This window comes from Petaurus breviceps, unplaced genomic scaffold (assembly GCF_028583685.1).
Source record: "Petaurus breviceps papuanus isolate PSGF00001 unplaced genomic scaffold, PetGlider_PUasm1.0 90564, whole genome shotgun sequence".
Lineage (NCBI taxonomy): Eukaryota > Metazoa > Chordata > Mammalia > Diprotodontia > Petauridae > Petaurus > Petaurus breviceps.
In genome coordinates this window covers 3,260,160-3,275,007 of record NW_027187275.1, presented here as the reverse complement: position 1 = coordinate 3,275,007, position 14,848 = coordinate 3,260,160, and the positions used below count along the sequence as shown (strand labels likewise).

General features: G+C 37.2%; 1 protein-coding gene across 1 annotated transcript in view; it reads left to right on the top strand.

Moving 5' to 3' along the window:
* The window catches only part of DPYD (dihydropyrimidine dehydrogenase), a 1,126,518-nt gene that overhangs the window by 981,283 nt on the left and 130,387 nt on the right, over positions 1-14,848 (top strand). The window contains exon 20 of the mRNA XM_069063397.1: positions 3,694-3,873. Within this exon, the coding sequence (XP_068919498.1) occupies positions 3,694-3,873 (180 nt within the window). The remainder of the gene's footprint in view (positions 1-3,693; positions 3,874-14,848) is intronic.

The following is a 14,848-nucleotide window of genomic DNA, read 5'->3' as shown; positions in this document are numbered from 1 at the left end:
ACAGCCAGAGGAAAGTAGCCAGGAGAACACAAGTTGTGCTAGAGCCAATATTATTTGCATAAGTAGATTAGAAAAGAGAATGCTGAAAGAAATCACCATAGCTCTCTTCAAGTATTTGAAATACTTTGTAAGTAAAAATGATGAATGAATGAATAAATAAAGGAAGAAGCATTCATTATCCCCTAACTATGTGACAACCACTTTATACCACTATGCTCAAGTGAGCAACCGCAGCATCATCTGACTTCTTATTCTTGTCATTTCTGTTCCTTAAACATCACTTCCATACCTCCTCCTTTTCCCCCTCATACAGATGTGACCCTTGTTGAGGCCTTCATCATCTTTCCAAAATCATTCAGATAACATCCAGATGTGTCTCCTTGCTTTGTCTTCTCCCATTCTGATATGTCTTTCATAGTCTCTAAAGTGATTTTCTGAAAGTGCAAGTCTGACCACACTTCCCTATTCAACCAGATCCAGTGGTTCCCTGCCATCTCAAAAATAATATGTGGGGGTGGCTGGGTGGCGCAGTGAGTAAAGTGCTGGCCCTGGAGTTGGGAGGACCCAGTTCAGTTCCAGCCAGAGACACTTAACACCCACACAAAAATACTAGCCGTATAACCTTGGGCAAGTTATGTAACCCCAATTGCCTTCCAAAAGGCAAAAAAAAAAAAAATATGTGAACTCCTCCTTTTGATACTTAAAACTAGTGTCAACTCTGCCCCAACCTACATCTCAATGTACCTGCATTCGTCATTTATCAGTTTGCCTTCCACCTTTTCTACAAGTTTGGTTTTAATAAGTTTCTCGATGTATATGCAACTCTCTACACATGCAAACATGTAAAATGCAGAAATGACCATGCTTTATACATTCTTAATCACCCTCATAGTGTCTAGCAAGGTTCTGATCTAAAAAGAGGAGCTTTATGAGTACTTGCTGATTTTTAGTATGTATGAGGGACTTCTCTATTTAAAAAAGAATGATCACTTCTCCATATTATCTGTAAGAAAGGAACAAAAAGATGTCCATTAAAACTGCAACAGGAGGAATCTCATTTATGAAGGACAATTCCTAAAGCAGATCCAGGAACAATGAAACGCTCCAAGGTTTTTTGTTTTGTTTTTGTTTTTCTTTGCTTTGCATTGTGGTTTTCTTCTTTAGTGAACTTTACTGATCTGTTGGGCAAGTGTTCTCCAACCTTTCCACAGCAGTAGAAGACAAGTTTGAACAAAACTTGGGCAGAACCTTAATGACAAAATCCTCTAATGTTATTTTATGGCCATTATGTTATTATTAATAAACTATTAATAATATTAATAAATAGGACGAGAGCTGAACCTGAAGTCAGGTAGGAACATAGTTAAGTCCAACCTGTAAAACATATTACCTTAGATCATGTAAGCTATCTGAACATCAGGTTAGCTTTTTTTCCGTCTATAAAATGAAGATAATGGTACTTTCAGGTGAGATCTTTTACCAACCTTAAACTTTTACATAAATGTTAGCTATCCTAATTATTACCCAGTTCCTCTCCACTATTCAGTCTTATCTTTGAGTTATTTTGCTTCAGCAAGTTCTATTATTATTTTTCCCTTCCAGTGTCTCTCACACCCATTTTTCCTATTTATATTCCTGCTGCTACCAACCTCATTCAGGCTCGTCGCTTCACACCTCGACTTCTGCAAGAAGTTCCTAACTGAGCTCACTGATTTCATTCTCTCTACCCTCCACTGTACCTGATACAGCAGATTTGTTTTCCTGAAATATCATGTAGATCATATTGGTATCCTTGTTCAAAAGCCTTTAATGCTTCCTTTGCTATAAAGAAATATTCTTGGCATTCAAGATCCCCTATCGTCTAGTTGCTACTAAATTCTTATATTGGATACACTTTAGGCCTTTGAATCAGGAAGATCTCAGCTCAAATTCTATCTTTGACACTTACTAAGCTGTATGACCCTAGGCAAGTCACTTAACCCAGGTTGGCTCAGTTTCCCCATCTATAAATTGAGTTGGAGAAGGAAATGGCAAACCACTACAGTATCTGCCAAAAAAAAAAAAAAACAATTGGGTCACAAAAAATTGGACGCACTGAAACAACTCAACAATAATAATAAGCTTTGTGACCCTGACAAGTTATATCAGCATCCTCCTCATAATCATCATCCTCATCATCACAGACATTTCTGTATCACCTTAAGGTTTACAAAGCACTTTACAGATATGCTCATTTTATCCTCACAACAACTATAGGAGGTGAGTCCATCATTACCACCATTTTACTGATGAGGAAACTGAGGCAGAGAGAAGTGATTTACCCAGGGTCATAGAGCTATTAAGTGTCTGAGATTGAATCTGAACTTTTCAAACTTCAAAATCTCATATACATGATATTATTGTCTACATTATTGTCTAGTAATGATATTATTGTCGACACTCTCTCTAAAATGGTGTCCGTACTATGCATGGACCACAGCATGCACTTTTTTGGGTCTCTGTCATTTTCAATACCATTGCTTTTGAATGGAACGTCCTCCTGTCTCCTCTGTTAACATTAATCTTACCCATCTTTCACATTCAAATTCCTTTCATTGAAAATCTACCAAGAATTCTAGAATTTGGGGTCAGAAGGAACCTTAGTGTCTATTTCAGTCTACCCTGCTCTGTCTCCCTTGATCTCTATAGTTGTTACCCTTTTCCCCTCTCCTATCTTTCTCTTTCTCCTTCTCCTTCCCTCTCCCTCCCCCCTTTTTTTCTTCTTCCTCTTCCACTCCCTCCCCCACCACACAGACTACGTCTTTGACTGCATTGGCATAGGGAACTCCTTTCAACAATTTACTTCAACATTCTTCCTATAGTTTATAGTTTGGTTTTTTTTTTCTACAATTCATACTTCTTAAAAGCAGAAACTCTTCACTTTGTCTCTGTTTTTCTCAAATATGGCACAGTTCCTTGTACAAATAGGCACTCGTTCAAGATTTGTTCACTGAGTTATTGTCAAGAAGTAGCAAGGCAATCTCATCTCCCAAGCATGTACATAGGGCTAATAATTTGGGAATGAGGGAATGAGAAGAAAGTCAAGAACACTTCTGAGGACTGTTTAGAAAGCAATCAGAATGTAAATAAAAGCAGACTTCTACGATAGCCAGGCTGTAGTTAAACTAGTAGACAGATCTATAGGAAAAAACAATTCACAGGGGGATGTCTCTGTTTACTTACTAGATATGTGACCATGGACCAGTCACTTAACCTCTGTCTGCCTCACTTTCCTCATTTTTAAAATGACGATACCAGGTATGTTTGAGGATAAAATGAAATAATTTTCATAAAGAGCTTTGCAAACCTTAAAGCACTATGTAAATGTTGTTATTGTTGTTGAAATTAATGGTGCTATGCAGCCAAGGAGCTGCAAAATAAATAAATAAATAATTAAAGAGGTGAGTTCTAGGGGGGAAAAACTGCAAAAAAAAAATCTGTTGTTTTTTTTTTTTTTTCAAGCTTCCCTCACACTCACTGTCTCCAACCTCCATGGAGCTCCCCACTCCATTTTTTACATTAAAAGCTCCCTATGTTCTCTCTCTTCCTTGTTGGGTGGTGAAGCCTACAACCACCCTGCTCCTCTGAATCAGTCTGTCCATCAATAAATCTGGTACATAATGACCTCACAGCCTGTCCTTTTGTCTGTCTCAGGTATGCAGTGCAATTCAGAATCAGGATTTCACGGTGATTGAGGATTACTGCACCGGGCTCAGGGCCCTGCTTTATCTAAAAAGCCTTGAGGAGTTGAAAGATTGGAATGGCCAGAGCCCGGCAACTATTCGCCACCAGAAAGGGAAACCAGTCCCTCGTATTGCAGAGCTCACTGGCAAGGTAAATGCATACTTTTCCTGTATCATCCTAAAAGGTTGTGGTCTTCATTTCATTTTTATCTTGAATTATTTGGAAGGCAATATAAAGTAATAGAAGAAGTACTAGACTTTTGAGTCAGGTCTTAGATTCAAATGTCACTGCCACTTACTACTTTGCAACTTTAGATAAGTCACTTAATGTCCATGGGTTAGTCATCTCATCTGTCAAAGGGGGAATGAGACTAGACAACCTCTAAAGGGCTCTTCCAGCTATCCATCTATGGTATTGTGCTCCTACGACATAGGACTCACCACAAAACAGAGAGTAACGAAGGGGTTGTGATATGCTGTGTGTTATTTCTATGGAAGATTGTTCTGAAGGGGCTTGATTATATCAATGTGATGTGCCTGCGGGGTCTACTTATATAAAACCAATATAGCACAAGGTCTTTAAAAAAAAAAGAATAGGTGAGATTGAGCTTTTGAGTGTGAAATGCCTCCCAATTCATGCTACCCATGGCTGATGACTGGCATTCTTTTCAGTGGGAGGCTATAGAGTTCTTTATTCTCTAACAAGCTCTGAAAATTATAACATTACCTTTCTATTTTCAAGACAATCAAATCACTGGAGTTCTGAATAATATGATGATGTTTTAAAATTAAATTCTAATCAGTATCTTTTGTAACTGCTCCTGCTATGTGGTTAAACCCAGGCTCAAAAGGTTATGTCCCAACTTTCCCACTAACTGCTATTTTCAGAGAAATATATACTACATTTACATTTTGTATAATACAGTGATTTTAGCAACTCTTTTCTAAAACAACATTCAGTATTTTGTCTTTGTATCTCCTTTGTATTATACTAAATAGTCAGCCATTGTCAGAAGACATTTCTCATGTCCTGAATGCAGAAGGGAAAAAATTACAATTCTCTGTCTTTTCAGCTTGTCACTACATCAATAATTAACTTTTTAAAAAAGACATGGTAAAAAAAAGATGCTTTAAGGAAGCATTTAATAATTCAAAGGAATCTTAACTTGAAACAGGTCACATGAAAAAGAATTGAAAACAAAGCCCTGGGTAATCTGGTTTGGATGGTTAAGTTGGGGGTTCAGAAGGAATGAAGGAATCGAGACACCTGACTTTTTGTTTGGCTATCCTCTGTGAAGGATTTCATTGCTATCTTATTACTAACATAAGACCAAAAATAAAGGTCAGCCAGAAGGTTAAGTCATTGGTGAGATAATTCGATAGTTTAGACTCACAGCCGTGTGATTGTAAGTCCAATAATGAAAAACAAGAAGAGAAAGGAAATAAAATAATACAGGGTGAGTTCCAAGGAAATATCATGATGAATGATTCCATGAGTGACAATCAAACAGAAAGGCTTGGTGATATTAATATTTATAATATTATAATTATCAAGACTGTGCCTAAGTAGCATTATTAGTGTAACTAACCATATTATCATGAACTAAGTTTCCAATATTACAAGAGAGCATGTTCTTGTCTTGATTTTTTTTCTATCCTAAAGTCCACAGATTTTTCAAAAATTATTAATGAATTTGTCCACTTTGATGTAAAGGACTTGAGGGCATTTTTATTGTCATCTATTTCCTGGCATGGTGGTTCATGGCCATGTCCAAAGGCATGGTCTCAAATTCAAGTAGGTGTGAGCTAAAGAACTAAATTATTAGAACAGAGATTGGAGAATTTACCTGTAGTCCAGTGGTATCTCATAAAGGTAGTCCAGAAGAGTCATATTGATGTCAAATGCCTCTGAAGTGTTGATTAGTGTGAAATAATATAGAATCAAGTTGCATTTTCAATGTTATATAATTTGTCTTGAAGCAACTTTGATGCATTCAGCAATCATTTATTACATACATGCTTTAAGTCAGGCACTGGATTGGGCACTGAAAATGCAAAGACAAAAATGAAAATTCTTGATTTCCAGGTGCTTATGTTCTGTGAGAGGAAAACAACACAGCACAGTTCAGATGAGAAAATATTTACAATATTTACAAAATACATACATTTACAGGACCTCAATTCAAAGCCTAATTATAATTGTTACAGTCTATGTAACCTTGGACAAGTCACTCAGTTGTTGGACATGTATGGCTTCTAAGTTTTAAAATCTGATCCTATGATTTTATAATCTTAATTTATGGCAGAGAAGGCACTAGCACCCATTAAGATCAAGACAGGTACTGTATGAAAGTGCTTGAGCTGAGCCTTGAAAGAAGCAAAGAATTACAGGAGACAGAGGTGAAAAGGGAGTGCTGGACCCCAGGCCTGAGTCACAGCATGTGTAAAGAAATGGAGGAGGGCGCTGGAATGCCATTTGCAAGGAAGGATAAACAGATCAGTGTGACTGGAACATCCAGTGTGGGAAGGAGAGTAATGGGCAGTAAGCCTGGAAAGAGGTGTCGAAATCAAATGCTTGAAGGACTTTAAACACCAAACAGGAGTGTTTAAATTTTATCTTAAAGAGTATGGGGAGTAACTGAAGCTCTTCAACATGGAAGGACACTGTCAGACCCCAAGCTAGCAAATTCAAAGGAAGAGAAGGGTTATAAGGTTAAGGATATTATGTAGCTCTTCTATTACCAACCTGCAGAAAAAGAGATTTTTTTCTGTTTGTTTTGATGGGATGAGTCAAAGCTTTGTCCAAATTAAAAAGCATATTTCTCATCAATATCATTTGTTTAAAAAACAACAACGATGACAACCCGCCACCACCCATCCTGTCTGTGTGAGGATATTAGTAATTCATTTCTCAACACCAGGTTCAGAAACAAGCAGATGGTCTGGTAATAGATTTGTGCTTCAGGATTCTCTAGTGTCAGCTGACAAGACTAAAACAATAGAGGAATATACCCTTCAGGTTAATATTCCTGATACTGAACCAAGTATCTTTGGATTAGAGATACAGGTGTCTTGACAAGTAGCTTCATTATTGTTTGCTGTTCATGTTTTGTGTGGTTAATATTTACAAAGTCCCCACATTATGCTGGCATCATATAAAACAAAGGGCCCTTTTCTTGTGACATTTGCATGCCAAAGAGATCCAGGAGGAGGGAACGCTGGTCTTTTTTTTAAAAAAAAGACTCATTCTAATCAGTTGTTTTGACTCTGTGAAGAAGGAAGTGCTTCACCATAGCAATTTATACACTCTAGGAATTCAGTCGGTTAATCAACAAACATTTATGAAGCACCTACCATATGCCTGGCATTGTGCCAGGTATAGAAACAAAAGTGAAACAGCCCCTGCCTTCAAGGAACTTACATTCTAACAGAGGAGACATATAAGACACATATAAGTTTCTACAGAAGACATCTGAAAACCAGACACAAGGGGACCTTGTATAAGAACACATTAACTAGTGGTTATTAAACAGTACTTCATATGATCCTATATTACTACCTTTTAAGGCAGTCTATTCCATTTTTGAACTGTTCTTATCCTTGTGTAGATAGGCATTTACAAAATATATAGCAAATAATTATAAGGTCATCATTTTAGTGTGGAGAGTTAGAGGGCTGATCAAGAAAAAAAAATGTCATTTAGAAGATATGCATTACCATTTAGTTGATAGTACCAGAAGATTTTGAGTTGGAAGGACCTTTAGAGATCATCTAGTCTAACCCCACTATTTTATAGATGAAAAAAAAACATACAAAACAACCCCCCCCCAAAAAAAAAAAAAAACTCCAGGGAGGTGACTCCCTCATGGCCGTAATGATAGAGCTGGGATTTAAAGCTAAGTCCTCTAATGTCAAAGCCAGTGCCCCTTCCAGAGTGCCACAGCTGCTTCTCAGGAGTGGAAGGGTACATGGCCCTTTGGAGAGATTCCAAATGCTTCACACATACTATCTCATTTGAGTCCCATCCGCAAGACAGGCTCTACAGGTACATTGATTCCCTCTTCACAAGTGAATAAGCAGATTCAGAGATATTAGGGGGATTGCCTACAACCAATGGGTTAATGAGCATCAGAGGTGTGATGCCAGCCCAGGTATCTATTGACCCTGGAGCTGAGATTCCAACTTAAGTGTCTAATGATGCCAGATCGAACGTTCTTGCCACTATGCCACACTTCATAGAAATAAACTGGCTTGGGAGTTGGGGTGCATTGCCTGCCTCACCTTGATGTTATTTGGAAACTTACTGCAGATCATTATTTTTCCCCTCCAACTCTATGTTTTTGCCAAAATGCCCTATTTCTTCTGAGATCTCCACCATCCAAGTCATTCAAGTTCTCAACAGAGTCAGCCTCAACTATTTACTCTCCCCTAGCCCCAGCCCCGTGTCTAATCAGATGCAAAGACCTTCCTATCCCGCCTCTTTGACATGGCTTGTATCTAGCTCATTCTTTCCACTTGCAAAGCCATCATCCTAGTCCAGGCTCTTAGTTGGCCTATTACAATTAACTTCCTAATTGTTCCCCCTGCACCCAATCATTCCAAACAGCTGGGTGATACAATGAATAGAAAACAAGGACTAGAATCAGGAATACCTAAGAATAAATCTGGCCTCAAATATTTATGAACTGTGTTATCCTGAGCAAGTCATTTAACTTCTGTCTGCCTCAGCTTCCTCAGTGTGAAATATTGGGTTAAAAATATCATCTACCACATAGGGCTGCTGTGAGGATCTAATGCAGGCATATTTGCAAAGTGCTTAGTACAGTGGGGCACCATAGTAGGTGCTTGATAAACACGCACACACACACACACACACACACACACACACATTTACAAAGAAGGTGAGGCCTTGTCCTTAACCTCAAATCACTCATATTCTAAATGAGAAGAGAGCATTTAAATAACAGGGTTCCTACTGGGATGGCATCTAAACTGAGTTGAAGTAGACTAAGGAAGAGAAGCCAAACCAGAGGGGAGGAGAGAGAACATTCCAGGTATGAGAGACATTCAGGACAAAGATAAGATCTGCAGTGGGCTATGCAAGGACCAACAAAAAGGCCAGTGTAACAGATTGTAGAGTGCAGGAGGAGAAGTGTAATGTAAGATGAGTGGAAAAGGGTAGGAAGGTTCCAAGACATGAAGATCCTTAATGCCAAACAGAGAGGACTTAGATTTGATTTTTAGAAGAAATAACCTGCTTTGGGACATTATTGTGTAGTCGGGGTAATATTCAGATCTGCACTTCAGGAAAAATCACTTTGGCAGCTGAGAAGATGCTTTTGGTGTCTTGGATTAGAGGAGGCAAGAGACAATAGTTTCAGGGAAAGGTGAGAATGGTCTGACTCAGGTGGAGGATGTGGCAATATTTCTCATTCTGCCCATTTTGGTTGGGCAGAATATATATGACACCATTTTTACATGAAAACTGAACAAATATAGTTGGAATTAATTATCTTCCCCAACTCTACCAGATTAAGTAAAATACCATTAATTTATTCAAATGATTCTTATATCGAATGGCTCCAATCTTTGCATGATATCATTTTGACTATCCTCAATACCTGTTGATTCCCTCTAGAAGTTTCCTAGCTTTCCAAGGCCTTTTCTTAAATGTACCACTCAAAACTGAGTATCTTATTCTGTATGCAGTCTGTGCAATAAAGAAAGACATGGAATAAACACCTTTTTTTTTTCTTTTTGGAGGGGGGAAGGTAGGGCAATTAAGGATAAGTGACTTGCCCAAGGTCACACGGCTAGTTTTTGTTAAGTGTCTGAGGTTGGATTTGAACTCAGGTCCTCCTAACTCTAGGGCCAGAACTCTATTCACTGCACCACCTAGGCAGCCCAAACACCTCCTTTTAAAAAATTTAAATGTTATATTTTTGCTAAGGTGACCTAGGATCACATTAACTTTCTTGGATATTAACCATAGTGGTGGAAAGAAGGCAAATCCATATTTTTAGAGAATTAGTTCTGGACAGAACCTTAGAAATCCTCTAATCCAACTCATTTGATTGAATAAAATACCCCACATGTTTATTTAGCACTTATTATGTGACACTCAGTTTAGCCTTGGGAATGCAAATAGGAAGACAGTCCCCACTTTCAAGGAGTTCACATTCTAATTGGGAAAAAAAAACATAATAGAAGGTTCAGCCATGGGGTGGATGGTAAAAGCCAGGAGTCTTTGGGTGTGTATCAAGATGTCTGTTCACAAGGTGGGAGGTCTGGAGGGGACAGGCCCATTTTCATTGGGGAAAATTAGTGTAATTCAGAGTTGCAGTGGAGTGGGGATTCTGGGTTCCTTCTAGAAGGTAGGAATCAATGTCTGGCCAGAAGGGGAGAAAAGAGAGCTCTGGCAAAAGTGTTGGGGAAGAGTTTGAGCATCTTATTATGGGAGAAAAGGATGAGGCTTTCTGAACACTGAAGTGGGTGCTGGACACCCTAGGAAAGAAAAGGGACTGCCTGCTCAATTTTCACAAATGAGGAAACTTTCTGAGTTCTATTTTCCTGAGGCCATCACCTAATTAGTGGGAGAGTTAGAACTAGTAATCATGACTCATAAAATACAGCATCTATAGCAGCAAGATAGGGGAGAAGAACGCCAAATGGGAGCAGAAAGAAGTCACAGAGAGGGTGGACCCAAAAGCAGATAGAAAGTAAGCAGAAGGAAGAGAATGAAAATGAGCAAAAGAGATACAGACTGGTCAAGTGGCATATCTGTTGCATCAAAAAAAATAACGGCAAAGAAAGTCAATTTAAAATAAAATCTCTTGTTAGCTTAGACCCTCCCAAGAACAGCAGCTATTTTAGAAGAAGACCATAACCGTGCCAAGTTGCTTTCAGGAGGCATTAAAATATGATGAAATCTATATCCATAATATTAACAAGTGAACCTGATCTGTGCTCATTAAGAGGCATTCATTAGGATAAAATCAGAGAAAGCTGCCAGAGTGCTTATGAAACATCTCCCAAAACAAGGAAGCCTTTGTTTGGAAGACAAAAACTATTGGAGCCATCCCAGGATCAGATGGGCTTTCCTCAGAATGTGTTTTAACCAAGAATATCAAGATTTAACAAAAAACATCTTGAATGTGCTCGTAATGATTTCCTATATGCTTCTGTATCTACTTAACATCTCTGTGTTAGTAGACAACTAGGTGGTACAATGGGTCTAAAATCAGGAAGATCTAGGTTCAGATCCTGACTTGGAGACTTCATAGCTGCGTAGCCTTGGGCAAGTCATTTAATCTCTGTTTGCTTCCATTTCCTCAACCCTAAAATGGGGATAAGAGCACATACCTCTCAATGTTATTGTAAGGAGCAGATGAAATATTTGCAAAGTGCATAGCCCAGTGCTTGACACATAGTGGATATAATGTAAATGCTAGTTATTATAATAATACTAACCATTATTTTTACTTATGTGTGCTGCTGGTAGGAGCCGATTGTTAGGAAACATCCATATAATTAGATAACATAGAAAGAAAGAGTCATTTAGGAGTGATGGATGTCGTCACTTAACTTCTGTCTCAGTTTCTTCATCTGTCAAATGAAGGGTTTAACCTAGAAGATCTCTTTAGCTACAAATCTGTGATTGTATGATTCTAAGAGTATGGTAGTCACAAAAGATTTCCTGATTTAGTAATACTGGGCTCAGAAAAGTATTTTTCAAACTTAAAAATTAAAGCAATGCCATGACAGTGTTTTTAAAGGCATCTGCAAGTTATGCTCTAACAACAGAAAACTTTGTTCCAGGACCCTGTGATTACTATTATAATGAACAAAAGATTAACTTAAAAGCTAGTTCTTCAAAAATAGTAATGAAATTCACAACCCTTTGAGCTGACCTGATGAAAAAGCAGAAAATCATGTGAACAAAATTTTTTAAATATGATATCAGAAGAAGAAATAACTATTATCAGAGCCTAATATGTATGTACTTGGAGAAAGAAATGGCAAACCACTCCAGTATTGTTCCCAAGAAAAGCCCAGAGGGGATCATAAAGAGTCGGACTGATAGAGAAACTGAAAAACAATATGTATGTACAGTTATATATCAGGAAAACTAAAAGCTCAAAAGGAATTATTACCACAAAATCAGAAAATACACTAATTAATAGAATATGAAATAAAGACCTTAACTCAATCTCAAAAAAAAAGAAACTAAAAAAAAAGTCATGAAGGAAATACAAAAGAAAAAAAGCTTTATTTATAAATGGATTCTATAAAACATTTAAAAAAGCAATCAATTCATATCAAAATTATTCTTAAAAACTGACAAAGAAAATGTTCTGCTAAATTCTCTTTAGAGGGCAGGTATGATCCCAATAACTAAACTAAAAAAGGTTAAAGTGAAGACTACTATCATTAATTCATGTTGATGCAAAAATTTTTAGTAAAATCCCAGGAATGTGACTATAGGTATGCCTCCAAAAAAATGACTTAGTACTAATGAGCTGTCTTAATACTAGGAATCAAAGGAAATCTCTCCTGAATGAAATCTCTTCCTTATGCCTCCTCCTTTTCTCTGACAGTACCACCACCTTAGTACAGGACCTTATCAACTCATTCCTCAATTTCTGCTGCCTGCTGGTTAGTCTCCCTGACTCACTTCTCCCCACTCCAATCCATCTTTGACTCCTCAGATGTTCAATTAGACAACCAAAAGCACTAGTCTGGCCATATCATCTCCCTCTGTCTCCCCATTCAATAAACTCTAGGGGCTCCCTATTATGTCGAGGGACAAATATGAAATACTTTGGCTTTTAAAGCCTTTCCTACCTTTCTAGTCTTCTTACATCTTACTTCCTTCATATCCTGCAGTCCAGTGACACTGGATTCCTTGGTATGCTTTTGGCCAACACTGTATCTCTACACTGCATGTATCTTTCTGGGCTGTCCCCAGTGTTTAGAACTCTCTCCTCTGGCTGCCATGGCTTCCTTCAAGTTTCAGCTAAATTTCTACCTCCTGCAAGATGCTTCCTTTTCCAGTCCTTCTTAATCTCATGCCTTCCCTCTGAGATTATCTCAGACTTAATTAATGCATAGTTGTTTGTGTATCAGCTCTCCCATACACTATGAGCTATCTGAGGGTGGCAATTTGTTTTTTGGGTTTTTTTTTTTTGGCCTTTATTTTTGTAATCCCCAGCAGTTAGCCCAGTTCCTGGCACATAGTAAGCATTTAAAAAGAAATGCTTTTTGGCTATTTGTTGACAATTATTTATCTGAAAAACAAGAACTGAAACCAAATATGTATAACAATACATTCAGGAAAAGTCTCTGGCAAAGTGTAAGTCCTATTTATAGTTTTGGGGTATTAAAAAATTATACATATGTACTTAGAGCATTAAAGTTTGTTTAGAAAACCCCAGAGAATCAGCAAAGAAAGTAATTGAGACAATGGCTTGAGTAAATTATTAATGTACAAAATAAATGCACAAGAATCAAGTTATTTCTATATAATAACAAAACCCTGAAGGAAATAAAAGAAAGAGGAGCCCCATTCAAAACAACTATAAAATTAGAATTAGAACAACTCTTATTTTTTTAATCTCCCACCCTGAAAGTTAGCAAAGAAGACAAAATATAGAAATAATCAATGTTTTAAGGATTGTAGGAAGAAAAGCAAACTAATAAAGGATGGAGCTAGATAATTTGAAAAATTCATTTCTAATTCAAATTTTAAAAATGACCAAAATATCCATAACCTTTGACCTAGCAGTCCAATTCCTAGGCATGTGCTTCAAGGAGGACAAACTCAGGAAGAAAAGATGTTTCAGATTTGCCAAGAATAAAAGAGTAGTAGGAAGAATGGGAGATAATTGATGGACAACTTGGGTGCTCCATTGGTATCCATACAATGTAGACAACTAAAATAAAGTTCCCACCACCTTACATGGAGACCTTGTGATGAATCTATGAGAGGACACAGATAATAGTTGTACAAGCTTAGCAGGTATGGATGACTTGTGACCTGTATTATTGGAAGGAGTATTAATATTGATGTATCACAAATCCCTTGGAGCAAAGTTCATAATTTTTTCTCTATTTTATCAGTAACAATTGTATTTGATTTAGTTTGTCCTTTTAAAGGGAAACTAGATAGTTTAGACTTAAAATGGGAGTTCCTTTAGGGCAGAGAGATTTTTACATTTCTTTTTCTTTTTTCTTTTGTCTTTGTAGCACTCAGCTACAAAGTGGCTGGCACATAATAAGTGCATAATAACAATTTGTTGATTGATTTTTAGCTCACAAACTAGGGTAGTTCCTGATGGATAAATAGGTAAGAAGCAGTATTGCACAGTAGATAGAGGCCCAAACTTAGAGTCAAGAAGACCTAAGTTCAAGTCTTTCTTCTGACACATAACTATGTGACCTCATATCTTTCACCTCTCAGTGTTATTGGCAACTTTCAAAGATATAAGCAGATAGTTTCCAAACCAGATGTTCCTCATACCAATAGAATTATATAGTCAAGCAACACCCCCACTAAAAAAATATACATTTAAGAAAAAAAAGAAAATGCCTGTCAAAGAATATGAATAAAGTTTTCAAAAGAATTGGAAATTATCATTGACTATATAAAAAATGATCCAAAACACTAATAAGAAAAATTTGATGAGGTTCACATCACAACTCAACAAATTGGCAAAGATAAAAAATATAGAACTGGTCAATACTGAAGGAGCTAAAGGCAGATACTGTTGGTACAAGTGTGAATTGGTCAAACTTCATGAAAAGTAATTTGGGTTGATGCTAGAAAAATAACTTAATTGTTCATGCCTCATATATGTTTTGTTTCTATCATTTAACTCTGATCTGCTTGAGATTGAAGACTGTCTTGTTTTCCTCTTTCTATTCCTTGTATATAGCATAGTGCTTTACACACTGTAAGCACATATCAATTTTGTCTTTCATCCATACCAATCTTGATACTGGGCATGTACCACCAAGTATGTCAAAGACAGAAAAAAAAGTCCCCATATACACCAAAATATTCATAGCAGAATTTTTCATGGTAGCAAAGAATTGGAAACAAAGTAGCTGGCTATCAGTTGGAGAAT